The 27,571-nt window shown below is 39.9% G+C and overlaps 1 protein-coding gene across 2 annotated transcripts in view; it reads right to left on the bottom strand.

The window, feature by feature from the left end:
• LOC138626838 (myosin-16) overlaps nt 1-21,776 on the bottom strand; it is a 54,290-nt gene extending 32,514 nt beyond the window's left edge. Inside the window, exons 1-5 of one of the 2 annotated variants that reach the window (XM_069708772.1) lie at nt 21,642-21,776; nt 8,567-8,794; nt 5,370-5,474; nt 3,224-3,310; nt 1,363-1,508 (exon numbers count right to left, since the gene is read on the bottom strand). In XM_069708772.1, coding sequence (XP_069564873.1) covers nt 1,363-1,508; nt 3,224-3,310; nt 5,370-5,474; nt 8,567-8,794; nt 21,642-21,773 — 698 coding nt within the window. In that variant the 5' untranslated portion in view covers nt 21,774-21,776. Of the gene's footprint in view, nt 1-1,362; nt 1,509-3,223; nt 3,311-5,369; nt 5,475-8,566; nt 8,795-11,098; nt 11,771-21,641 lie in introns of those variants that run through there. The other variant, XM_069708771.1, reaches the window with a different exon arrangement.
• Nucleotides 21,777-27,571: the final 5,795 nt, after the last annotated feature.

Genomic DNA, 27,571 nt, shown 5'->3' with positions numbered 1-27,571 from the left:
TAGGTTTATATAGCCTACACCATAGTTGGCATAAATGCATACTTTCTAAAAATGTTTATGTTTATGCTGGTGTTTTTATGCGTGATCACTGACCGGAGGGTACAGTCGAACGCTCTCTTTAACCACTTCTTGACAACACTTTATGGAGAATTCCACAGAATGATGTAAAATAAAAATCCTGTAATGTGGTCAAAGCATGCTCATGTTTACAAAACCATCTGTTATCGTTTAATAAGAAAAAGATCAAAGGAACAAGGGTGGAAAAAACGACTTTAAAGTACTAGCTCCTCTGAAACCCACTTTGAGACATTTAGGTGGCGCTCTAAAACATCTTCCATTTTTGTAGTCACAGCTTATAGATTTTGATCTTCTGTACAATACATTTCCTGAACTAAATAATAACAGCAAAATATGTCAATGTTGTGTGTTAATTCACTCAACACAATTACCAATTACCAAACATTTGTCTCCACTAAGGCCAACTGTGCTGCACTCAAAAAAACAAGTTTATGTTGCAACATGAACCTTTCTTTACCGGACAGACAGACAGACAGACAGACAGACAGATGTCACTTAGTTTGGTTTAGTGGTTGTAAGTAGAATTTTTAGGGGGAAAAAACAGTACAACAATGAAAGTGAACGAACATTAAACGAGAGGTGCCTCACACCTCTATGTGTGCGTGTATGTGACATGTTTCGTCACGGCGTACCCTGGAAAATAGCTCTCCCCAAAAGTCACTATGGAATTTAAACCCTGCTGAGGACACTTCGCCCGCCTAACTATCGCCGAAATCTGACTGCACCACCTGCCTGTTAATCAAACAGACATACCCCCAAACATACCACTTTAATATCAAATTAATGATCGGATTATTTTCAGATGGAGTGCCAGAAAATGATAAGAAGGAGTGACTTTAAGGAATGTCACCTTTTTGAGTTGTGGATTTTTTTTTTTTTTTTTTACTGTTTTTCATGAGGAGGTGAATGGGAGTCTATGGAGCCATGGCCTTTTTGGAGCCAACCTCTAGTGGCACTCGGTGGTATTGCAGCTAATGGCACTTTCACATTTCCCTCACTTTTAAGACCAGAAAGCTACGTCCACTTTTATATACAGTCTGTGGGTTTTATTCATATTTCAATCAGGATTTAACCAATCGACCAGCATTGCTATCCCTACTGCAAATTTGCTTGCTAAAACAACACCAGATTAGTCTTCAAATTTTTGCTGTGTAAACCAAAACACTAATTCACCTGGATGAGATGTTCTTCCCTTTGCTGCCCTATTTGGCTGATAACGACATTAACAGTTTTTCAAATTCTGTAAAATCTTTCATATGAGTTGTGACTGTGTCTTTGACGGACCTTTTAATGAGGTCCTCCAGACCACTCCTCATCTTCTCCATCTCTCCCAGACTCTCCTGAGTGGATCTGCTGTCACCCTCCAGCCTTCTCCTGCTCTTCTCCAGCTCACCACGCTGATGGCGCTCCTGCTCCAGTAGATACTCCAACTGAGGTTGAGCAAAGTTACATGAAGGACAAGACATTTTGCACAGCCTAAAGTTCATAATAGGGTTCATCTAATTGTTGGTTTTGAATGCTAAAGCTGGCATTAGTGTTTTCCTAACTATAAATGCCAATAGTTAGATACGTCATGCCGGTAATCAATATTTCATATTGAACATTTATTACATTTGGTCATTTTTATGCGTCAAATTACATGTGTTCAGTGTTTCCTCAGATCTGCCAAGCTCTATTGGCTAACAGGGTAACAATTAAGTCAAATAACCTTGAGTTTCCATTTCTCGTATTACTGACCTTAATATGACCATTGTGTTTAATGTGTGCAGCATGTGTCTCTGGATGCAAAGGTTAGACCAATATGATGGCACTGACCTTCAATTTAAAATCAGATATGATGGAGTCCGTATGATTTATCTCTGATATTCAGGTTTAATTAGTTGCTGCAAAATCAGTGCTTAAAATGGTCACTGTACACAGATTCTTTATCTCTATGCTGTCAAGCACTTTAGGTCAGCCGTGTTTTTAAAACATTATAGTACACATATGAAGGTTCATTACAAACATTTTCATAATTGTTTTAAATTCAAATTGATAGCTTTAAAGCTGCACCAATCAACACATTTGTGTAACCAATGGATCAAATGACAAAGTGCAGATGAGTTGGGTCACTAAATGGAACAAACCCACAACAGCTTTTCTTCTTCTCTGCAGCTCCCTCAAACTTGAATCTGAATTTTAGAGATTTTTTGGCTCATTGTTTTGGTTTTACTGCCCCCAACTTTACTCATTTTGGTTTCATCTTACCGATCTCATCATTATGTTTACTGCAGCAGACAGCTGTTGTCAGTTTTATCAGCTGAACAGCTCAGGTAGACCAACTGCATGCTAATGTCCAGCACCAAATAACAGATGGGCAAAGTTAGCGACATGCTGGTGAACATATTGGAGCATTCAGCAACTAAGGAGGTGGATCTTTTTCTCGGGAGTAGGTGCAGGGTAAAATAAGCAAATGTTTACAAACATGTTGGCTATATTGACAAGAATTTGATATAATGCCAGTATTGTGTTGAAAAGTGTGACAATGAGACTTTGAAAGGAGATATAAACGGAAAAAGACTAAGACTCACAACATGTAATACATTCAATGGTTTCGTCATTTCTACTGTATTATCGGGATAATACATGTACACAAAACACATTCTAAACTAAGTTACAACTGCATTGAATTATTTGCCACTTGGTAGCAGCACAACAAGCCTATAGACTACAGACTATACTGACAAACAGCAGCTTATCATCACTATATAAAGTTAACGTAATAACCATGTTGGCAAACAGTTGGCTATTTAGACATCCAGGAGACATGTGATTAGATTTTGTCATACATCTATTAACAGTTTATGAAGGCTGTAAACCAAACTGAAAGCCGTTTGACTGAATAAAAACAGTCAAGTTTTGTAAAACCAAAACAATTAGCTGAAAGACAGTAAATCTCATTATACAGCTGAAGAGAACTGTAGATTTTGGTAACTGTTATCTGAAAGATGATCACAAAGCTCTTTCAAACTACTGATTAGTGTACCTTTTGAGGTAAGTGAAATTGTGCAGGGCTGTGTTTAGAAGCATATGGAATTATTAGTGTGATAGACAGAAATAGGAAAGGTCATTTACAATGCAGTGCATTTGGAAAGTATGTACTTACATCTTCAGCTTGCATTTGCAGCTTGGTTTTCTCTTTAGTCAGCAGGTTCACTTTCTCCTCTTCACTCTGCAGATCTTCGATGGCCTGCTGTTGGGTGAAACAAGATGTCTGAGTCTGGCCTCCACATGTGTCCCTAAATCTCTGATCCTTCATCATATGGCCTCACATCCATCTGTCTACCACATTGATGAGCTGTTGGGTTGCAGAGAAAATGTCAGAAGTCTTCTCAAGTTTGATCTGATGGACGAGATGTGTCTTTCCATCAACTGGGAACAAAAGCAGTGGAACATCCAACTCAAAGACTAAACTCTGTGACTAAAACAGCTTTAAGTGATTTTTGTGTTTTGTTTTTTTCCCCTACAAGCTTCTCCTTGTATTCTAGGCTAAATCCATAATCTACAACATGTTAAACAAACAGTAGGCAGATAATGAGGTCTGATGCTAAATTGTCCCCACAGATTACACAATGAAGTAGACTGCTACTGCTGGTCAAAGCATCTGGGAGGAATTAGCGAACAGGGCCTCTTCGAGCTGCCATAGAGCGTGATGAGGTTGTTGGGGGTTACGATTTCTTTAAATTTCAAAGCATCTGCTCTTTCAAAACTAGGGAGTGCTGTGTGGCTGATGGGGAGCACATTTATCATGAGTGCCACTTTTGGCAGGTCTACAGGCCATGTGGTTCTATTTTCCTAAATTTATGTTTCACTCTCAGTCGAGCAGCAAGTGGGGCATCTCTGTGTGCTCCGAGAAATGGGACAAGGCTCTAATAAACAGTCACGAATAAATAAAGTACTGTCTAAGTATGGGTATACGTTACACAGTTTGGCAAACTGTATTATAACTTACTTTTGGGTATAATGACTTTGAAACAAATAAAACACACACATATAATGTATTAAAATCTGCTTACATTTGTGAGCCTTTTCCAGAGCTTTCAACCACATCTCACTCTTTATCAGCACATAGAGCCTTTCTGTTGTCAGGGATATCGAATTGTAGTGATGTGCATTTCAAGCAAAAGTACCATTAAATATTTGCTGGGAACTAATCAACTATTATTGATTCCCACTCGCCACACTTTTTTACACACAGAGAAAGAGAGAGAGAGAGGCTCACTCATGAAGTAAACTTGGGCTCTAAAAATGTCATCAAACTTCCAAAACCTTCGCTTTGACAAAGCTGATGAGAAGCATGTCTTTAGCTTCATCTCTGAGGTGAGGGCTGCTGTTTGCTCCGCATGTCTAATATCAAATTTACTTCATCTGATGGCAAATTAGCACTTTGTTCACTGCTGATCTGGAGAAGGTTCATGTGATCATGCTTTGCTCTAAAATGTATAGCTGTGGTAGACTTATGATGTACTAGCTTTACCTGGCAGAGTTTTCATTGCACCTCATTTATCATCTTTTTAAAGAATAGACTATTTTGATGTCTGTAGTTGCTTTCCATGTTTTCACTGCTTGTACCAAAGGCTTTAATCTCACAGCACCACAGTAGTTTAGCAACATATTCTGCCTCTTATCTTTTTGTTGTCTTGTAGTGGTTATCAAACATCTTACCGCCACCTGTAAATGGGTCCTTGTTTTTTTTTTTTTATAATGCACATATATGTCTTTTTTTCCAATAATGTAAACAGTGTACAATAAGGGTATTTTAAAATCAGTTTTGCCGATGTTTTATGAAAAAGAAAATGCATCCAAAAAATGCATCTCGACCTCAAGAAAAAAACTAAATGTGGTAAATAACAATTACAATAACCATACCAATTGCTGTTCAAATGCATTAACTCTTGTGAAAAGGGAAGCCTGGCAACCTAAGGGTTGAGCCGCCCATAACATCCCCACTTTGAATGAATTTCTAGTCTATGTTACAAAGTATAGATGTGGAGTATGATAAATATGGGCATCAGTCACGGAGGTAGTGATCAGACAAAAAAGTGATATTGCTTGCATTATGGGAAATGTAGTTTTCAGTGTGTTTGGAGCTTGGCCAAACAAGAAACTAGTTGGGATTTTGTTGTCCCTGCTGCATTAAACTCTGACTATTGTGCCTGTGTAAAACTACACCACTGGAGTGGTTCTTAAATAGTGCATATTGTGTATCAGTATCCTACTCTGAACCCCAACAACACTCACGGCAGGCTTACCTGGCTGAGCTCCACCAGATGTTCTTTCTCCTTCTGGAGCTTCTGCACCGCTCCGTCCCTTTGAAAAAGCTGCTCCGACAGCCTCCTCACCTCACTGTCTGACAACTACAAAGAGAGGGAGAGGGCGTAAATTTACAGCTACTAACAATAACAATTTATAACATGTTGGACTTCACATCATATTAGATAAAATGATATGTGACTTTAGTCACCTCAAAAAAATTATTCCTAACATTAGTCTGCACATGCAAAACTTTGTTCTAATCTCGCTCTGCTGGAAGCCTTCTGTCTGTGGTTATTGATGTTTTCCTCTCGGGCAAGCAGCCATGATAGCTTGTGAATACAGTGGTTTCAGTCTGTGGGCTCCGTCTATGCAGCCGCACCGTAAAACAAATATCTCCTTTCATGACAGAAACAGATGTCATTATTTTGCCTCTTTCTAATAGACATCAAAGCTTGTTCTTTGCATGTGAGATCCAAGCTCTGAATACACAAAGACCAAATCAGACAAGTGTGATAGTTAAGAATTTGTGAGGCAGCAGGACTGACATACATGGAGGTGTTAGGGACATAAATATGTTTTATAATGAATTCCAGAATGTACTATTAGTCAAATCCTTTTCTCCTTTGGATCAAACACATCATTTCCAGCTACATGGGCTGTTATGACAGCATACCACAAACATCAGACATGGCCACGTATTTCCTTTTCAAAGCCTTGTGTCAATTCTGGTATCAAACAGGTCTGATCTTGTTGCATCCACTGTGCCAGAGCCCTCACACACTTCCCTCCTACCGTATCTGTACCATGTGGGAGAACAATTAACCAAGAAACCCTCCATAGAACTACAGGATCTAGTTCTTAACTTCATGTCCCTGATCTAATTGATTAGAGTAAATATCAAAGGCTAAATCAACTCCACCCTGCTCCACTGAGAACTCTGGTGCCACCTTCACATACAGTGTTGTGAGTGCAGCACATTCTTGTGGCATTCCTGAACAAAGATAGCATCTTAATCCTTTAATACAGTCAGTGGGACAGATAAGGGGAGTTAGGTGAGGGGGCTGCGACAGAGATATCTGCACAAAGGAGAGTGAGCTTCATCACTGCCGGAAAAATGTGCCTACTTTAAGAGTTCAAGTGGGACTCAGCAGGAATACATTTAAACTGTGACTGGAAATTTATAACAAAAGAAATAGGTAATACTCAACCTAGTTCAACCAAAATCTATATTTGTGTATCATCAGCATATCATCAGAGATTGTAACTGATGATATCACCTATTGGGAGCATGCATTAGGGAAAAGCAGGGGGACCCAGGCAACTACCTTGTGGAACACCACAAAACACACTAGTAATAATACCAAAAAATATAAATGCTTCATTTTTTCCTTGTTAAACAGGCCGTCTTGATACATGTTGATACATGTTTTATTTGCATCTTAACTGCAAAGAGCTCTGTACATTACTGCATACTGCCCGACAGCGTTCCTCAGTACAGCAGTGGGGCAGCCTGTGTGTTGCCTGCGAGGGAAAATCGAGTGCAAAAACTCCATTTACTACAGACAATTAAAGTTATTGTTTTGAGTTTCATGTACTAGTTGTTGGACAGCAACTCACTGCCAATCAAGCACCCTACACACCCTACAGTATGACATCGGGAAGTTGACAAAGGTTAATTTCACACTCAATTTAAGTTTCTTGTGAAACTAAAGAACAGGTTGTTTTCTTAACTTAACTGCATAAACCTACATGGAAAAGAACAACAAAGAGAAAAAGGTTGCACTTAATAGCTTCCAAATTGATCTATATAATAACATTATGCTTATTTGCTTTCTTGTTTGAGTAAGATTAGAAAATTGATACCACACTCACGTCCATGTGCTAAACAGGAGGCTACCACATGCAGCTTGCTAACCTCACTTGGAACAGGAACTCAATGCCCAAACACGGAATAGTTTAAGACTTTGTTGAAACTCAGATTTCTGTTATCTGAGACTTAACAATCCACAGTCAAAATAAACTGTATACTTTGATTTAAAAGACTAGAGTTACTACAAAAAAGGGTAGTGGCATGTGTTTTCTATTTCAAGCATTCCAGTTTCACTTTAAAACCATCATCTCAAACAAGTTGAGGCATTCAGACGCATAATAAATTCAAGACTTACCAGCTGATTGTTTATTTGCATTGCTCCTGATGATCATTTAAAAGTAACTTGAAACAGCTTTTGTTCAAAAATGAGAAGAAAAAAAATGAAACTGTAATGAACTGTTGAATTTCAAAATGACGTGATGAGGAACAGACTTGCCTTGAAATAAAGCAGAGGGCAATCTTGAAGGGATAATTATATTTAGAAGTGGGGTTGTATGCGGTACTTAGTTCGTGTAGTACCTGCAGTAGATGCAGGTCGGCACGTCTCCAGTTTGGATAAGCAGGCAGCTGTACTGAAATATAAGCTAAGCAATGTACTGCTTTGGACGTGACCAGCAACAAAACATATTTTTACCATCTAAAGAAAAGCCACCTAAAAAAATTCATATCACATACATTTAGAATATTTTCACTGTTTTACCTTGTCATCAAACAGCCCTTCCCAACGGGGAACTGAAGCTGTTATATTGCTCTCTATAAAAGCACCAGACTCCCTTTACAACAGAAGTGATTTTACCTTACAGAACACAGGAGTCTACTGCTGCCTTGATCAGTTAGCTTATTTGTGTTACTATGTGACTTTGGTGTTATTTTGAATCCAGACTAACATGTTGAAATAAGAAAAATAGAAAAATAAAAGTTATCTCTTTAAAATTCTATTCCAGCTTGATCTAATACTTAGCTGACCTTCCAATAAGCTAATAAATACAAATGGAGGAGGACACTATTTGTCAAAGCTGTGCTAAGATACTGTAGCATCTGAAAAACAGTATGTGGAAGCATTTTGGGTTTTGCAAAAGTATCAACAACAATAACCAGAATAATGCTAACATATTTATTTAAAAATATTGGCTCAAATTCATTAAAACTTCACATTTTGGAGAAGGGACAGCTCTAATGTCCCATTGTGGAATAACTCTCCTTTTATATGGTAAAATTGTGAATATCAGAATCTTCTTACAACTTTACTTAATGACATAATGCATACAATTCATCAGTGGTTCAAGGAGGCTGTCTTGTGGCCAAGATCCCGAAATGTTGTACCTGTTTATCCTGGTCAGCCACAGTCAGGGTGCTCTCCAGTTCATCCAGGTCTCGTCTCAGGCTGCTGCACTCGGCCTCCAGCCGGTCCCTGTGGAGGGCGAGCTGGGCTGAGCAGGCCTCCTCCTCCTCCAGACGGTCCGAGATGCCTGACAGCTGGTGCTCCAGCTCACGCCGGGCCTTCTCCAGATGGACACAGTGCTGCTCAGACGCCTGGCCGCTCTCCTGCTCCTACAGGTTTGCAAAACCAAGTGTGAAAATTAAATTAGATTATGTTTTCATTATTGTGTATCTGCAAATGTGCACGGCAGATTTTTGGCTGGCTGAAATACATTTTGTGCCAGATATATTATCAATCATTTTCTTTGTCCAATTTTACACTCTACATAATTTAAAGCTGCATTGAGTTGTTGGGTCTGAGTGTAGCAACTTTTTTTTTTTTTTTTTTTTAATCATTCAATTTCTGTCATTATTTGTTTTTATACTTTTTAAAGCACTTGAACTTCAACAACAATCCTGTCACATTACATCTGCATAAAAAAAAAAAAAATCCATTCATTGTATCTTAATATGCTTTAAACTAAATTGTAGAGATACTTTAATTCTGTAGAATAGATTAACTAATCAGAGTTTATGAAGGAAAAGGAGTGAGGTCAAGTGAGGTTAGAAAAATGAGTTAAAGTCTAAAGGATAAAAGTTGAATGAAGGGATTAGCTGAATAAAAGAAGCTGGAGCAAACATCAAGACAATTAGTTGATACAAAGAGGATCTTACCGCAGGTTATTGCACAAGATGAAACTTATCCTCCTTCGAGTCGGAAGAAATGTTTTCTTTGTTAGTTTGCACTTGCTTTAATATAGCAGAGCAAAGAGTAAACACAGTGACGCGCAGTACTGACCAGATAAGCAAGTTCTACCAAACGCCAGATCACTCAGTCAACTGCCATTCATAACAGGAGAGAAAGGACCTGATTGTGAGAGGCTGCTCTGGTTGCTGTTACTTTCTTATGGGCCAGTCATCATGGGCAAAGCATTTGGAACGATCTAATAGCATACCCAAATATCTGGGCATTTGTGAAATCATCAGCCGACCACATTTCCATCTGCATTTATTTCCATAAAAGTACTTGGTTTGAGTTCTTTCCATGCCGTTTTGAAACCTCATCACATAATTTTCTTTCTTGTGCTATAAGCTGTTTGCACCTTTAATAACACTTCCACTGTGTTTCTACTGAACAGGTGTCAGCAGGTATGAATGGAATACAAGCCCATTCAACACTAAAAGGACATGCACACACAAATCCACGTCTGCACATATATTCATGGATATGGAGTAAATACTAAAACCAGCGCAAACATATTGTCATTGTACACAAACTTTCAGGTACAGGTGCTCCAAAGGTAGAAATCTTAAAGTAAAAGAAAAAAACAACAACATCAAAATGACAAAGGAGCATTTTGTTAGACGTAACCTGTTACATGAGTCCAGTTCCCCCTTAGCTGTCATGTCTAAACGTTAATGTGATTTGAGTTGACTAGATTATAACATTATCTCTTCATTTTTTAATATAATTGAACAGTCAAAGTTTGGTAAAGTTTACATTAATATTCCTACCGTTTGGAGGCAGAGCCTGGATGTTCCAGCCAAGTATTCATTACATTTAGCAAACTATTTTAACCTTTTTATTTTGATTTCCCTGTAAACATTTTACACAAGTTATATATAATTACAGCTATTTACATTTTTTTTTTTTAATTTAAAACAAATTTTTTTTATTGATCACCTATGGTGACTACAATTATTACGTTTAACAAGGGGGAGCTGGAAATTCTGTGGCCAAAATGTTTTAAATTAAAGCAAAAGCAACAAACAACAAAATATAGCACACATTAGGTTAAAACCAGCTTTGGTGAGGCAGGATAGTTTGGTAATAAAAATCTGTCGCTTATGTTTTTCACATAAACTGATTGCTTAGTTTAATATAGATGAACAGATTTACATTAACAACAGTTAGCCTACAATACAGCTACCTTTATAATTTTAGAGCATGAAGATAACTTATATTTTTATTTTCTTTAATTTAAAAAAAGTCTTTGATTAATTTAAAAAAAATTATTAGCTTACATGAATCTTTGGAACATGCTATTTTGTCATGTCACAACAGGTGTAACTAATGAAATAAGCAATGGCTGAATTTCATTTAGCTGCTTCAGTTCAAGGTCCTGACACATTGTCATGGTTTACTAGCCTGGTGCAAACCAGACCCAATTTCCGGCACTTGTCGCTGACTGGCCCGCCCTTCTGAGGGGCTGAACAAACGCTAATACAAGTTCCCAGACTGTGTTCACAGTCAAGAAAACTGAAGCTATGAGCAACAGTTGACGCAGCCAGGCTATTGGTTTAGTAGGACACTTGAACAGAACAGGCTAAGTCAAATTGATTTGCTGTAAAAAAGGACTTCTGAATTTCAACATCAGCTTTCCCATTACCATGTGTTCTCCAAAATCAACCCCACATATGGTATTGGTTACCCACAGCTGCTAATCTGTGCTCCAGTGTGGTGCTATAGCCATCCCAATCCAGTTCCTCAAGTTCTGGTTCTGCTCCAGTATCTGCATGGTTCCCATTGGCTTCCTCAGAGTCATCAGAGAGGGAGTGGCAATGCTGACGTTGCCTCACAGACATCATTGCGGTGATACTTCCTCCAGTTGACACACTGTCTCGTTTTGCAGACTCCACTTGTTAAGCAATGCAGCAATTTGCCCGACAGATTTTCTGTGCTCCTCCAAAGAGGCTTAATCACGTCTTTTTCTCTTTCTTTGATTGGCATGCAGCTGTTCTGGTTGTTCCAGGTGGGTTTGAACAGGATTAAGAGTAATAATTCACTCCCTGGTGGTTCTCCGGTCTGTACTCTCCCAGCAGATCCTCTCTCTCATGACACACTTGTAGCTCTGCTTACCTGTGTTTGCCTTCCACACACTACTTAATCTGCCAGACGTCTCTATCGCTTTTGCTTTTGTCTTCTCTCTCTTGCTCTTTCTCTCCTTCTCAATCAACCTTTCATATGGTTTTCATTTTAGGGTGAATACTGCTGAAATCCAAATATTCCTCCATAACTTAGGTCCAGTCAGTAATCCACTGACGGTAGCCACCGCTCCGTCCACTTTTAGAGTTTCACCACAACGACCACCTCTCCTGCCTTCTTTCACTAGTCTCCTCCTCCAGAAACAGGTGGCTCTACCCAGTTTCATGAGCGGGAATCCAGAGGTGTCCCAGAGGGGCCGTGGCTGGTGTAGGATGTCAGATGAGAAGAAAAGCCTGTAATGTTGTCCCGTGCTGCCTTCAGCGGTGCCACAGCCCAGAAAAGACAAGAAAAACAAGGGCAGTAGTCCAGAGTCAGAATGCTTTTTCTCCTCTCAGTTATAATTGACATAAATGTCTTGTGCGGCTACGCCCACATGGTCCCCCACAATGCAACGGCATTCATCTTTGCAAAGACAACAAGGCATATTGTGCTTTAGAATCAAGTGTGGAAGTTTTTCTTGAATGAAGTCAGAATGAAGAGACGATACATTTTCCTTCCTAGAATTAACATCAATCAGGGCCACAAGATGGGATCATGTTTAAGTATTTTATAATAGAAGTGAAATTTAGGCATTCATTCCAAACCAATTTTAGCTACAGTACTCTTGGTGTCAGAAACCAGACACAATCTGAAAATTTGTGGAAAAACTTAAAAACTGATTCCTGACATTGGTAATAGTAAAGCGTGACTAATATAGGAAAACGTTTTCCTTTTTACAAATTAGAAACAGTCGACTAATCTCAGGCTTTTCTGGAGTTTTGACCATATCACATGGTTTTCAGTTGCTGATATATCACAACAGGAATAAAACCTGCAGATATATTTTTACTTTACCATATTTTAACATACTACAGTATCTTTATACCTTCAAGATATACTTTTAATATGCAAACATGTGCACAGATTGCAGATTTGAAAAAACATGGTTGCCATTAATTTCAGACCATTTATGGCATAAATAGCAAAGCTCATGCATGTGCAATGACGTGAAAATTAGAACATACTTGTAGATGAGGGAGTCAGAAAACTACACCATTTGTTGTACATGCCCCCAAGGCAAATTCCAGCATATTCGCTGTACAGAGCTTGACAGTTACAGTGAATCTCACTCTAAACCTTGAGGAAATGCAATAATAGGTGACCTTTGAGATTACATAAAGTTAGAATAACACTGAATCTAAAACTGCTCAGAAGAAAAAACAACCATGTGAGCGAGGATAAGCACTGTGCCAGTGCCACTGAGCCGTGGAAGACATCCAGACACCAAAATCACAGGATTTCTGAGAATTCAGAAAGTTGTATTTTGACAATGTGGTCTGGGTTCTTGTGCAGAGAGGCAGCACAGAGGTCTATTCATGTTACTCCCACTTGAGCTGGGGAAGCCTGAGACACTGAGCTCACCCAGGCTGCGTCCTCAGACACCGCCCGTATCCAACACCAACACCAACACTCCCATATCTGCCAGTGAATCAAATATGCAGCTCATTTAAATCTTTATCAGATTTGAATCATATCAACACTGAGCTTCGAACCAAGGAACACCATGAAGGAAAGCCAATTTCCTGTTTACACTGCTGTTTTTAAGTCTTATCCATTCATTCTTTCATTCATCAAGAGATCTGAATTGCAGTTAGCAGTTTATAGTGAATACGGAGAAATAGGGTATGTAAGGGCATTACTGAAAAGCCCTCCGGTTACACAGATGATCTCTGACTTGGCCAAATACAACCCGTATAGTGCGTTCAAATTATTGCCTCCATAGGTACGTTGTCACCTCTGCTAAAACGCTATAAAGTTGTCAGAGTGTCGGTTTTTTGGGTCTGGTCTCAACACAAGGGTAAATTGTTACTTTGACAATCACAAAGACAAGGTGATGGATCAATTATTTGTTTGTTCAAGCACTGGATGGTGGGTTGTGATTGGCTGAGCCTATAAGTAATTGCATCTTTAGTTTAACAAATCTGAACTTCATGGATGCCCTCGTGGATGTATGAGGAGAGCTGGACATGGCATTACCATTCAGCTTTGCTGCCAATTTTTCCCAAAGGTTTCCAGAAGTATTGCAATGAAAAATAATCCTCTGTGGCCCTCAAAGCATTTCCCCCATAACTGCAACATAAAAGAACATGTCTGTAAACCTGATGACACCTCTAACTGCAAATATGGTCAGTCTTTAACAGGGGTGGGCAATTAATTTTCCCAAGGGGCCTCATGAGAAACTGGGACTGTTGTGGAGGGCCAACGCCAGGGCGTTCAGACCATTAGCTCGCTCGGTGAGATGTTTAGGGAACGTCTGTAAATTGGGCTACTGAAAATGACCTGGGTTACACATGCATGATGTACACTTATTTACATTTGATTCCTAATTTACCATTGAACTCACGTGGGCCGGTCAGGGACAGCCAAAGGGCCGGATGTGGATGTGTACAATGCTCAGGTCTGGTCTTTACTCTATCTGCTAAGATTTAAATTCACAAACCGCTCATATTTGCAAAACCTCCCAAGTGTCTACAAAAGTGAGTTGTGTTTTGACAATGTCATCACAATGTAAAGTCTATGGTCCAAGCAGAAACCCAGAGGCCTGACTGGTACATGAGCTAATCTGAAAGGCTCAAACACCCCCAAATAGTACCTTATTCTTTGGCAAATAGGCAGGAGTTTTAAATGTACATGAAGTGCGAGTGCTAGATAATATGTATGGCCGCTATATCATCAGTTGTAGTTTATAGATTTGCAATGCTGTGCATACGTAGCAATAAAGCTGCAGTATGGAAACCATGTAAGTCAGAGACCCCTATACTGAAAGCAAGCTACACTTTTTTTTTAAATTTTGTAATACCATTTAGAAATTAAATGCTATCATTTTAACTGGAAGCTAGTTCCACAGAATGCAGGTCTGTAGCTATTTGTGGCTATTTCCTGGAAGCAGTGTGTAGCAGAGAAAACCCATTACATACCATATTGAAAGATTATCACTATAAAAGATTGTTCCATTTGTTTTTCATTAGGTTTTAGGTCATAAAACAAAGTCCAGGACACGACCAGATTTTGACCAGATGATGATGCTAGACAAAAAGATCAGGATAAGTAAACTCATCAGTAGAAACTGTCCGGGAACCATCAATGTCTTCTCATTTTTTGTAGAAATAAAAAAACAAAAAAAAAACAACAACAACAACCACCTAATCTAATGTAAGCAATAGGGAAAAAACGTAAGGAATCAACAAAGTAATGGCAATCCATCCAATGTCGCCTCTGCCGTAGCTTAGCATGTTAGCATGGTGATGCTAAATAGCCCTAAAGTGTAAAGTACAGCTGAGACTTTTGGTCAAAATTTCCACTACTTGGCACAGCAAGAAAAGTGATGGAATATTCAGGGGACGATGAATATCTGTACCAATAGTTGTTAACATCTAGCATGTTACTATAGTAAAGATCAGAAGGTCACTGAAGCCAGTTCCTAGAGAAAGGCAAAAAAGCAAGTGAACAGGAAAGCTGAAATCAAAGCTCACAGCAGAGTGAAAGAGAACATTGGAACAGTTTTGGGAGTAAAACATCTGAAACAGCCGTCAGTATCTTCCTTTTAAACTTCCACCAAATATTCACCTTAAAAGTTTATCTCATCTGACCAATTCGTTCTTGCATTCATTTCCTTCCTTCCCTCCTTCGCCCTTTAACATCAAATCAGTCTTCCATTCCCCAGACTCTGTTCTGCCCTCTACACCCTCATTCATCTCCCCCTGCCAGTCTTTTGTCCCACACTTTGCCTCAGGATCCAGAAATTTCAGAGTTGGTCCAGACTGAAAGTTTTTCCACATGCAGAACTGGGGCATCTGGACAGCTCTGCAGGAAAGCACATTTATTTCCCATTAGCAGTAATTGAGGACTAAACAGTCGACTTTTCTCTGCTTATATCCATTTGTAACAAAGACGGTTACAATAGTAGAAGCAAAGACAAATATTTTGTATGTTTTTTCTTGCAGCGTCAATCCTCAAATTCCTGATTTAGTTTGAGTGTCTATGTTTTTATTGGTGTTTTTGCACTACGCTTGTGAATATGAGTCGATGGTGCCTTCATGTCTTTTTCCTCTGCTTTTTCCCATAGTGTCCCTTTTCAGCTCCACTTGCGTGCTGCAAGTGGAGCAGAAAAGTTGAGGACAGAAAATTCCACCATTTTAATTCATACTGAAATATCGCAGCAACTTTTGGAAGGATTGCTATGACATTTTTTAAAGATATTCATGGTCCGCAGAATGAGTCATACAGAGTTTGGTGATCAGCTTTCTTATCCCGTCAAGAAATTAACATTTATGGTGAAACGTGGCAATAAAGGTATGACATTGGTGAGGGGTTTTGAGTGGCATTCACATATAAAAAGGGGCCGGACTTCATATTCGTGGGGGTTTTGCACCGTGACTTCTAATACGACGTTCTGAGGCATCTGAGGGAAAACATTCATTGAAAACAACCTGAACTGGATTATGAATACTATTTATTGTTGAACGTACAATTGTTTCTGATAGTATGACAATTCTTCTTTTGTTGTCCAATTATTTGATTTGCAGCATCAGGCAAAGCTGCTTCAAGCATGTTGCTAGTGTTAGCATGTAGCTAAAAGCACTACTTTCTTAACCTAAGTCAAGCTTCGTAGAGTTGCTGGCATTGCTTTAGGCTCTTTGTCATTTTTTAAAGCAAACTACCAACCTCTTCCTCAGGAAATATGGAATTTGAGAATTAGAAGTTGCTTCCAGTGAACCAGAGAGCTGCATATATACATAACACCAGGTAGTAGATAAACAGGCTGGGTTGGATCTTAAAGCTTAATATCAGAAAATGGTAGCAAGAAAGAGGAAAAGTATTTTTCTTTAGATTTTTGTAGACAATAGCTCAATGAAATTGAAATACTTTTTAGGCATTTATGAAGAGTAAACTGAAAGAATGTCAGTCTGTGAAGACAGTGTTGACCTAATAGGGCAGAAGTGCATTAAGGTTGATTAACAAGGAGGAATTTATTGTACCCTCGATGAAAGATGTGCGAGGTGTCCTTCCAGCTTCAGCTAACGATGGGAATAATGAGGAGTGGAGCGAACTTCCACTGGAAAACTGGAAGCCTTCCTTTCAGGCTGCAGCAGCACTAAATAGCTCTGACAAAGGGTCTCATTTCTCACTGCAATTAAATCTGGAGGGCTCCAAGATTACGTTGGCTAAACGTCTCTTCCACAGATTAACTTCATTATGGTTGGCTAATCTAAGCGGTGACACACAGACAAAGATGATCAGTGACACATGAATTATATCCTGACAGCGGTAAAACAGAGTGACATCTCCTTGAAATGGTTTACAATATGTTCCATGGAAGCTGTGTGAAGAGTCTGCGAAGGCACTCAGCACCAGTAATGACTGAATCCCGTGGACAACCCTGCAGCGCTTTCCACAAACACTGGCCACTCGACACTCCAACACCAAATCCTCTGCCTCCAGGAGAGATTAACTTTCTCACATACTCCAACAAAATGATCACTATCATCGATGTTGAAGTTATCCAGGTGGAGTATTTCCCTAAAACAGTTATTGGTAGTGTAAAAGTAGTACATTAAAGTTTCAATCACGTTGTTTTTGACACTTTCAACTTTTGGCACGTGTTGCATATCAAGACGACAGCAGACACACAACATCAGCATTCATTTGGAATTTGGCTTGTGGACACCAAATAAGTATAACTTCGGTATTTGCTCTCTCCGAAGCTCTGTTTGGATCTCTGCTCTGAAGCTGCCAGATGGTAAACTATGTTCCCTAACTAGTCTCTATGTCTGCCATTTAGTGATGAGCGGGTACTTTACATCCGGCATGAAGCCAATAATGTGCCTTGGCAGCACAGGCCCACTGTTGCCTACCCATACATGTTTGCTCAAAATACATGTAACAATAAAAACATAATAAAAAGGAATTAATCCAAACTCAATTGTGTGTTAAATTTGTCTTGATCAAAACAGAATTCAAAACAGTTTTGTGAAATCTCTGGAATGTAATTGTTCCCTTTGGTACCAACACATTTCTCTGCACTGCCTTCACTTAGGGGCTTATTTTAAAAGAGCAATAATTGAGAAAGGGACACTTCGCAGCATCCATCAACCAAATCCACCCAGCCCAGTTCTTCAGACTCGGTAGGCCAGACGGAGGTTAGCCTGCACGCTTTCTCCCCAATGCTTTCTCCTGGTCAGCCTGCCGTGGAATCACCTGCCGATTTATCTGAAATTGATGAATCAGATTCACAGCCAAATTTGAAAGTGTTTGCCTGCACACTCAAGAATGGTACTTCTCATCGAAATGGTAAGGGCAGGGTCATCAGGCATGTGAAAAGCGCCACATAAATGATTCCCACACAGTTTCGCTGGACAAGTTTTAAGGGGACATGGCTGGCCAAATGGCAGGTCGGGGAAACGTGTTAAATCAAATAAACCGTGACGCCATGTACTATCCATTAGGGAGGAATCTGGGCCATCTAGAAATCATTTTGGATATTTTCCAGGAGGGCCGAGCAGGACATCTCCTTTTGTGGACACACCGAAAAATGCAGATGCTCCCAAAAAGGTCAACTTTATAGAATTGTCCAAATCACCCAGAGCTGATTTCTTTGAGTACATCTGATGAGCAGGTACAAAATGAGCTGCTGGAGTCAGCAGCCTCCTCACTGTGGTGCAGAAGATCTAAGCAGAAGTCAGTGAAACACCAGGACACTTCTGTGCCCTTATGCCAGACGGATATAGGAAAGAGTCAAAACGTGAACTCGGTTTGTGTGAGATATGTTCATACACATAAAATAAAAGAACAAGCACAAGTGGCACAAGAGAATATATTGCAGGTGATTAAACCATTTCAACTTGACTCATCCTCACTCAGTTATGTCAGGAAACCAGGGAGGTGTGCATGTGAAACAAACTGTCCACTGTAATTCTAATAGACTAAATTTGGCCCTTTGTGCAGCATCAAACGTGTCTGGGTACATTAGCACAATCTTTGACACACTGAACAAAGTTTCATTTGTTCAGCAAACATGCAAGCTTTGTGGAATCACAAAATTAGCTCCATCCAGATCGCCCGTGCTTGGAACTTGAATGATCCATAGACCGCTGGAGCTCCAAATGAGGAGCTGAAGGCAAAATATTTACATTGCTTGATTTAATATTAGAAGTACTTGTTGAGTGTCTCAAAATAAGTGGGCAAATGAAGGTTTAAACACAGTTCCAGCTCCAATAAATTCCAACAATGAAGTTCATACTCTTGCTCATTGCCTTTGGAATACTATTTCAAATGTTTTTTGCCATTTGAAACAATATTCCAAATGAAACACGGGCAGTCTCTGAGTGCATTGATTTCATTGAAGCACTAAAAGAGAGCTTCACTTGGAACAGAGTCAACACAAAGTCTGATTTTGGACAAGAGATGAAGCTAACAGAAAGGTTGATGCAGAAAAATGGGATCAAGAGTTGGGCCAAGAGACAGAACACTTGCTGCAAGGCTCAGGGGATATTTGGTCTCAACTAGTTTGGGAAAAGCAACAAGTGTGAGAAATAATGATGATCTACGACACATCTGGAACAATAAGAGCCGACAGAGCTAGACAATCGTTTCCAGGAGGACCAGTATCACGATCACGTCTCCGCTGAGGATTCTGAATTAACAGTTTCACAGTGTCTGTGCCGGAAAGTAGCAAATGGGCTGGAATTTCCATCCTCCAGCAAAGTATTGGACACTTGTACTCCTACATTTTTCCAAACCTAAAAAAAAAACTCCTTATCATCACCCTACCTATGACCTCTTGTAGTGTTGAAGCTGTTCTCCACTGCAGGTTGGATTAAAACAGACATCATAGCATCCATGAATACCCATCTCAACATCATATCCTCCATGTCGTCTGAAAAGGAACTTTCTGACTCTTTGGACTATGATGAGATAATGTGTTCTTAAATACCTTATTTTGTAGTCCACTAAAATGTCCTAATTTTTCACAGCTTCATTAAGTACATTCACTAAAAGTAATGTCATGGTGTGCATTATCCGTATAAGCCGACTGTTAATACGTTACATAATTTACTGTTATTCAAATTTCCACACAGAAGCCAAGCTTTAGGGTATCAAGCAGACTTGATGTAGTTGATTTCATAGAAATGAAAGAGTGTGTTGTACTTTTTCAATTCAATCAATGCTCAACTGGGTGGTTTTAATTTCCTTATACTGCTAATTTGCATAAACAGCAGCTTGCATATTTATTTGTGAGTTGACCATGAGACCGAAGCAGCAATAGCTGTAATGAATGAACGAGGGATACGTTACATGAGGGACTAATGTATGTTAACTCGTGAAATTTAACACCTTCTCCGCTCTCAAATCACATATTTATAATATTGTCGTCATTATACTTGTTTGAGCCGATCAATTTCTCATTACAGTTCTTCAAATAGGGCACTTCTGTCATTCGGCTTTTCAAATGATGTACAACCCTCCTAATTCCCATCACCATCTGATACATCTGTTTTTCTTGGGACCCTCAACTGAAGTCCAATCATCCCGTCATCTCAAATGATGCTCACCTCTGAGTCTGGTTCTGTTGCAGGTTTCTTCCTGTTAAAAGGCACTTTTTTTTTCCTTCGAGCTGTCGCTCATGTTGGAATTGAATTGTTGGGTTTCCATCTTAAGTGCCTGAGATGTGTTACGTGTTGATTTGGTGCTATTTAAAAGAAATATTTGGAAATCTGCATCCTGCCCTTTGCCACCTCCAGCGTCTCGGCTCCGGCTGCTGTCCTGTCACCTACATCCATTTGGAACATAGCTTGATGAAGCGGCTGTGCATTTTCAAAGTCTGACCACGAAAAATCTATAAGTCAAAGTGACAGGACTTCAATAAATAGTTATTCACTCCTTATAATCTCTCTTTTATTGAACTAATGCTCTGTTGGTTGAGCCTGTAGGCACAGCTTTTTTTGTTGCCTTTGTGATACAGGATTTTGTAAACAACAAACTGTTCTGTCAGTTTGTCTATGTTTGTCCTTTTTTGGAGTTTAAGTTTTTTATTAGTCCTTTTTCTGGAAAAATATTCTCTACTCATTCTTGTATTGGCCCACCCAAAGGGCAATTGCAGCCTGTGCCCCTATTGTACAGCGAGTTTTTGTAATTTTTTTTTTTTTAAACAAAAACAGCTGCCTGCCACGAAACGAGAGGGAATCCAATCAGGAGAGTTGAAAGCTGTAAAACCAAAACAACGAGCTGAAAGAAGCTAAAAAGCTCCGCTATTGCAGAGTTTGTGATATATCGTTGTGGATTACCCTACTCCTTTCACATTAGTCTTTTGTCTATTCATAAAAAAATATATATATTTTTTATCTAGTGCAGATTTAAATTGTCATTAAGTGAAAAACTAGTTTTTTTGAATTGACCTCAACAGTTTTTTAGGGCAATCAAATTACAACTGCTGCTTTTATGGACTGACAAGAATGCGGATGTGTATTTCTCACCATAAAACGTCCTCCCAAGAGAAGGGGATGTGCCACTCACGCAGTCCTCCTTGCAGTAAACCAATCATACAGTAAGCCTCGGGCCAGGAAACAGCGTGGTGCCTCACAGCACTGTGACAGCAGTCTGAGCAAAGAATACACTCTGTGCTCGCTCTCAATAAAATGATCAGCTGGAAAATAGTCAACACAGCAGTAAAAACCCACAGCATTAAAACAAGCTTGAACACAGCGACTGCCATGATGGCTCCATCTCTCTCTCTCTCCCTCTGCTAAGGTATCATTATCCACTTAATTTCATCCACCCGGGGTCGGTATAATGACCACGTTCAAAATCCCTTATCGAGCAGAAATTCAGACTTAATCACAAATTATGTGAGCTTTAAAGTATCAAGTTAGTGAAACAAAAGAGGAAATACTTTTTTAAGGGGAAAAAGAGAGAGAATGAAGGAGAAGCAGAGAGGGAGATGCAGCAGAGACTTACAGCTCGGTATTTAGTGGCCACCTCATTCTTTTCCTTGTTAAGCTGGCCGTTCTGCTCCTCTAGCTCGCGGACCTTGGAGAGGAGCCGGTCGCTCTGCTCTAAGGCTCTCCTCAGCTCCTCTCTCTCCCTCATCCCTGCCTACTCTGCATGAACGTGCTGCAGCGACAGAGACCCGACCTGCAACAGCTCTCACACACATGCACAAATTCAGACACACACACGTACAGAGGGCTTGATATTTCAGCTTGGCTGCCTTCGGCTCTCCGACTGAGTCTCTCTCACTTTTGTTCACTTCTGTCTGGAGTGTGAACTGCACCCCCACCTCCTCCACCCCGGCCCCAGTCCCCACGTCTCTCTCCTTCATCCACAGCTGACACACAAGCACAAGCACACACGCCACAGGTTTGCCCTCCAAAACACATCCATGTGCGTGTGTGAACAAACATGTGCCCACGGTTCCTCCCCTCTCAGCAGACTGGCCTCCTGCTGGCCTTCATTCACCGAAACAGAAGAAATTCTTCCTGTGCTGTCGCGTTGCTGCACTTCAGTGATCTGAAGTCATAAAAGACAGTAAGAAATCAAGAAGTAAGAAGCGCACACACTAGCATGAATTAAAATAACGAATGAGCTTACGAGTAACTTCAGGATATACGTCCTGCTGGTGGTGTTTTTGGAATAGGAGTTCTTCTCAAAATTGAACTTGCAGACTGCAATTCAACAATTCCTCGCACTGGAATGTCAAAGTGAGCCATATGAGCATTTTGATGATCTGGATTTTCTGGGAGAAATTAAAACCACTTGGTTAAGGTTGGGGAGGAGTCAAGGTCATGGTAAATACTGTAGTTTCTGCATGCTGGCTTCAGTGTCTTCTCATTTACTTTTGCACTATCCCTCACCTATCATAGCAAGGGGAATGGGCCAAAAATAAGACTACCAAGAGGCCACAGGAACTTATGTCTGTGTTAAAGCCAGCAGTTTATCAGGTCTTATAGACTGGTGGGGTAATTGTCATGGAGGAAACTCAGTGGAAGGCTAGCTGCTGGTCAAGGGATGCTAGTGACTAGCCTAGGAGTGCTAGTCAAGAAGCCAAGGAAGCCAGTGAAGTTTCGGTGTGCACACAACTGTGCAGTCAGATATCTTGCTACAAATGGGAGCCATAGATAGAATCTTTTCCAATGCTTTGTCGCAACAATGGAGCTGAAGGTAGACTGTCATATCTGACTTTAGTGGATAGTTTAAATGAAATGTATAATATGTGTACTCTTACAGTTGGTACTAGATGACTGTTGTGTTCGAAACAACTATTCATGTGTTTACATTTAAATAATAAATGCAAGTGAATTTGATGTTGTTGTTTTTTTACAATCAAAACAACTCATAGCACTTTGGTAACACTTTACTTTAATCCCCCTTATTTAGCATTTAGGCTATTAGCAGCACAGTATGTAAACATTATCGAACACATTTTGAGATCGTTGTATTTTCTTCTGTTTTCTTGCCTCTGTTCAAAAACCCAATCACCATTTCTGTCTTAAAAAATGGTTAATCGATGAATCCATTATCAAAACTCCAGCCAATGAATATTCTATCAATGGATTTACATGACCAAGTCATGAGGATATTTTTAGTGTTTATCAATAGCCTATATAGTATTTGTCAGCAATTATAATCTTATAATTCAATAATAGATGTTAACTATACTGTCATTCATCTCCTTTATACAATAGCTTCAGCTTATAAGTGTCCACAGAAGTTATAGTCACTCACAAATACATGAGTAAACATTTATATCTGCTTACATCACACTCTCATAGGACCTGTTTACTTACAGCTTAAAGTACATTTTGAGTATTCTTTGTGTTGTTAACTTCACCATTCTGGCACTAAGAATTGAAAAACTAAGAATACTTTCATGCAGACTTGATCACTACATGGTACAGAGGCCAAAGGTCAAAGGTAGAGTTCAGCCAGTAGGGCTTATCTGATCAGAGACCGATAGTAAAGTAAAGTATATAGCTGCACTTTATTGCAGTGGAGAAGTCCCTCTCCCTATCAGCAGCTCCTCAACAGTCCACCAGACCACACTGAACCAGGCCCTAAACAAACATCTGTCAACCCCTGACAGACTAATGTAAACACAATAATGTTCCATACACACTGTGACATGAAGCACAGCACAGTTTTACAGCAGGGTTCAGTTCGTCAGGTCTTGATAAAGGCAGCAGATATATCATAAGAAACCTGATGGTTGCACTCAGCGAGTTACTCATTGTAATTAATACCAGACTTTGTTGTCCTAACTAACAAGCAAAGCAAACTAGCAACTAACAAGCTAAATCTTTTGCTGAGGAGTTGGTGGAGACCAAAAAAAAGCGTTAAAAAGAGAGTGAGTATAGGAGATCCAGTAGGTGGCCAGAAACCCGACTTCATAATATGCTAATGTTGTTCTGTGTTTGAAAGTTGTGTAAAAAAAGCCATCGTTTGCGAACACATTTTCTATTTATACCTTATAATGTCTGTTTACAACCTCTTTCCACTGCCTCAAACTGGCCAAACAGTCAGTTAATGCAGGTTTATTCCTGCGCACGCAGTCTAGTTTGAGCTTAATATTTTGGGGAAGGGGAATTGTATGTTGTATGTAAAAACAAATGCCTATTATTTGTCAGTCAAACTGATTTGGAACCATATAAAGTTTAAATGACAGAAAAAAAGTGTGAATCAAAAAGAGACAGGCAGGGTTACTGGGTGCAAATCTAAAGCTTTAATTGCACTACTCCTTTTAATGGTTAATTATGAATATGTTGAACTTATTCATGTTTATATCCATCCATTATCAATACCCGCTTTATCCTGAACGGGGTCACGGGGGGGCTGGAGCCTATCCCAGCTCACATTGGGTGAAGGCAGGGTTCACCCTGGACAGATCACCAGTCTATCACAGGGCCACACAGAGACAGATGGAAACAAAGACCATTCACGCTCTCATTCACACCTAAGGGACATTTCAAGAACCACCAATTAACCTGAGATTCATGTTTTTGGACGGTGGGAGGAGGCTGGAGTACCCGGAGAGAACCCACGCAGGCACAGGGAGAACATGCAAACTCCATACAGAAAGGCTGAGGTCTGGATTTGAACCCAGAACCGTTTTACTGTGAGGCGACAATACTAACCACTGCACCACTGTGCCATCCCCATTTTTATATTATATATTGAAATGTCTTTTTGTGTACAGTTGATGAAGATTAATGTTATTTATGTTTATTGTAAATAGTAATGTCAGCACTGTCTTGCACTGAATTCTTGGAGTCTTGTAATGGCCTTAAACAACCTCGACCTACATGCAGTATCCAAAGCTATTATTGTGTGTCTTGTGCAGACCAACTGTCAACTGGATGCAATTGCATTTCAATTCAATTTACAAGTCTTTTTTTTTACTTTCTCTCCACTCCCAACAAGAATAGACAAGTAATTCTGGCTTTACTTCTAAAGCACAAAACAACAACAATTGGATCTGGAAAAACAAATGTGAGCTGATTTTCCACAGTGAGAAGTGAAGTAGAAGAGGCAGTTTAAAAGGGAAAGCAGTATTACAGAAAGACAGGCGCACAGGACACCCACACACAGAAAAACCTGTTGCTGCTTGAGTGCCGGTATCTGGAAAAGAGCTGTCATTAGCTCAGCTCTCTGAGCCCTGACAGCCAATTTACCTCTCAAACCTGACAAACTGTGGGGTTTGTCAGCGGGGAAATTAGACGGAGAAATGTGGCATCATCTTTCTTAAGTGTGCGGCAGTTATAGCCATGTTGTCCAAATAAGATTTAGGACATGTGTGACTTAACCTCCATGAGGATTTGCTGCCTGACACACCTGAACTTCCTTTGGCTGGAGTCAGTTTGAACACACAATACAGTTCGCTGTCAGTGCAGGATTTACCATTGCACTCAACATCAATCTGCACACTGAAGCCCAGAAAAAAGACAAATGTGACACATCAATAGTTCACCTTTAGCATGATCACAGGGCTCAGCCTGTTAAGCCGGCGCTATTGTTGACGATGCACTAATTAAATGCTTTCTTTGTCGCAGCGCAATCCCTGTTTGCATGATGAATGGAGGTTACACTTGAACAAAGTCTTCATGTTTTGACTTGAAGCTCTGAGGTGTTTCTGCACTTTTCGTCCCAGTAAAACACATTTTCAACCTGTCCATCTGATTCACAGCTTTGTAAAAATGATTTGTAGTGACTCACTTTTTAAAACATTTGTCTAAAACAAAGCCCAAGAAACAGTCTCTTACTCTGATTACCGACATTCCTAGTCGCACTGAAGGTAGCTGCGATATTAATCCCATGATCTCCATTTATTTGAACAGCTGGTCCCTATCCAAATGCCTATTCTTGCCTGCAGGAGGTTCACATGGAACTAAATGCAGCCTGTGCATGATCCCAGGTAACATTAACATGATTCAAGCCAAACTAATTTTGAAAAAACAGAAAACCGTATGCAAAATCTGAATAGAGCATCAAAACCTACAAGTAAAATGTCATTTGATTGTGTTTTTCAGAGGCAGAGCTGCTAGGAAGGAAAAAAAAAATCATCTCACAGATTGAAGTGTGAAAAGTCAAAGAGTGACCGATTTTCCAGTCTGAGGTAGTATACCGGCCAGCTTGGACAGCAAAATACAAATGATGGTCAATTTAATTTCATTGACCAGAAAAATGAACCTTTGGAAAACGTGTAATGTTCAATTTTGGTTGAGTTGGATTTTGCTGTGCGGTTTTCAGTATTTCTAATATTAAGACCCACAACATACAGAAAATTGTGAAATTTCCATTGCTAAATTAAAGCTGTATAATTAGTAGCTAAAGAAGCTGACAGTAGCTCAAGTGTGGACTGGTTGGTGCTTCCAGTGAGCTCTGGGTGGTGGGGTGTGAAATGTTTTGGAAGGTCCTGGCTCCAAAGGGAAAATATGATAGCCTGCAAATCTGGGATTCAAGCCGGCTCCATTGCAAACCAAATGGGTGACATCACACCTAGCTACACCAATCTCTGTAAATGTACAGTTTGTGCTGGAAGTTTAACCCAATACACAGCTGAGTTTAAATGAAACGTTTAACACTTTGGAAAAACAAGGACCCCTGTTTTTTTCTGTGAACCAAATTAAAAGATTCATACAACTATCAGGTCTGTGCGTTAAGTGTGGAACAAGGACCTTGTTAGCCTAGCATATTAGCACAAAGACTGAAAAACAGGGAGCAAACAATTTATTTAATAACGTATTCGTTTGGAGTCTCTGGCCATCCATCCAAATTTGTCAAGTCAAAGTTTGCCGTAGCTGATTTTGCCACAAAATTTTTTAGACTTTTTCACTTTGCCCACCGCTGATTTAAGCTTAACTGATTCCAACTCCACTTGAAGGCATCACATACAAACTCCAACTTCGAACCCAAAACCTTGTTGCTGGATAAATGCAGGAGTCGCTCACTCCATAGTGTTTTTGCAGACATTGCAGAAGCTACGGTACTATTGCCATGCCTGTAGATGGCGCAGCTTAGCAGCAACAGCTGCTGTTACTTTTCCTGCCTATAGGTGGCACAGGTTGGGCTGTTACTGTGGTTCTACAAATCTCAAACAGTGAGAAACTGCTGACCCTGCAGCTCTCCAGATTGACCTGGTTTTGGGTGCTTCATAACAATCAATGTGCATCCTCAATGTTTCTATTCACTTACAGTTTTGCAGACCTGCAGAAGTGCAACGTTTCTACTGTCAAAACTCCAACGTGCAAACTGCTGATGAATGAACGGACTGCAGGGTGAAGAGAGGCCTCTGGCTGAACTCTCGATCCAGGTCACGAAGGAAGGCACAGCCAACCTTTGATCAGCGAAGCACCTCACAGTTCACTTACACTCCTGTGGCTGACTGACTTCAG

The sequence above is a fragment of the Brachyistius frenatus genome, unplaced genomic scaffold (genome assembly GCF_029030835.1).
Source record: "Brachyistius frenatus isolate BFR_SWC_R1_liver_20210118 unplaced genomic scaffold, ASM2903083v1 Contig_78, whole genome shotgun sequence".
Taxonomy (NCBI): Eukaryota; Metazoa; Chordata; class Actinopteri; family Embiotocidae; genus Brachyistius; species Brachyistius frenatus.
This window is presented reverse-complemented; position numbering and strand designations above follow the sequence as displayed.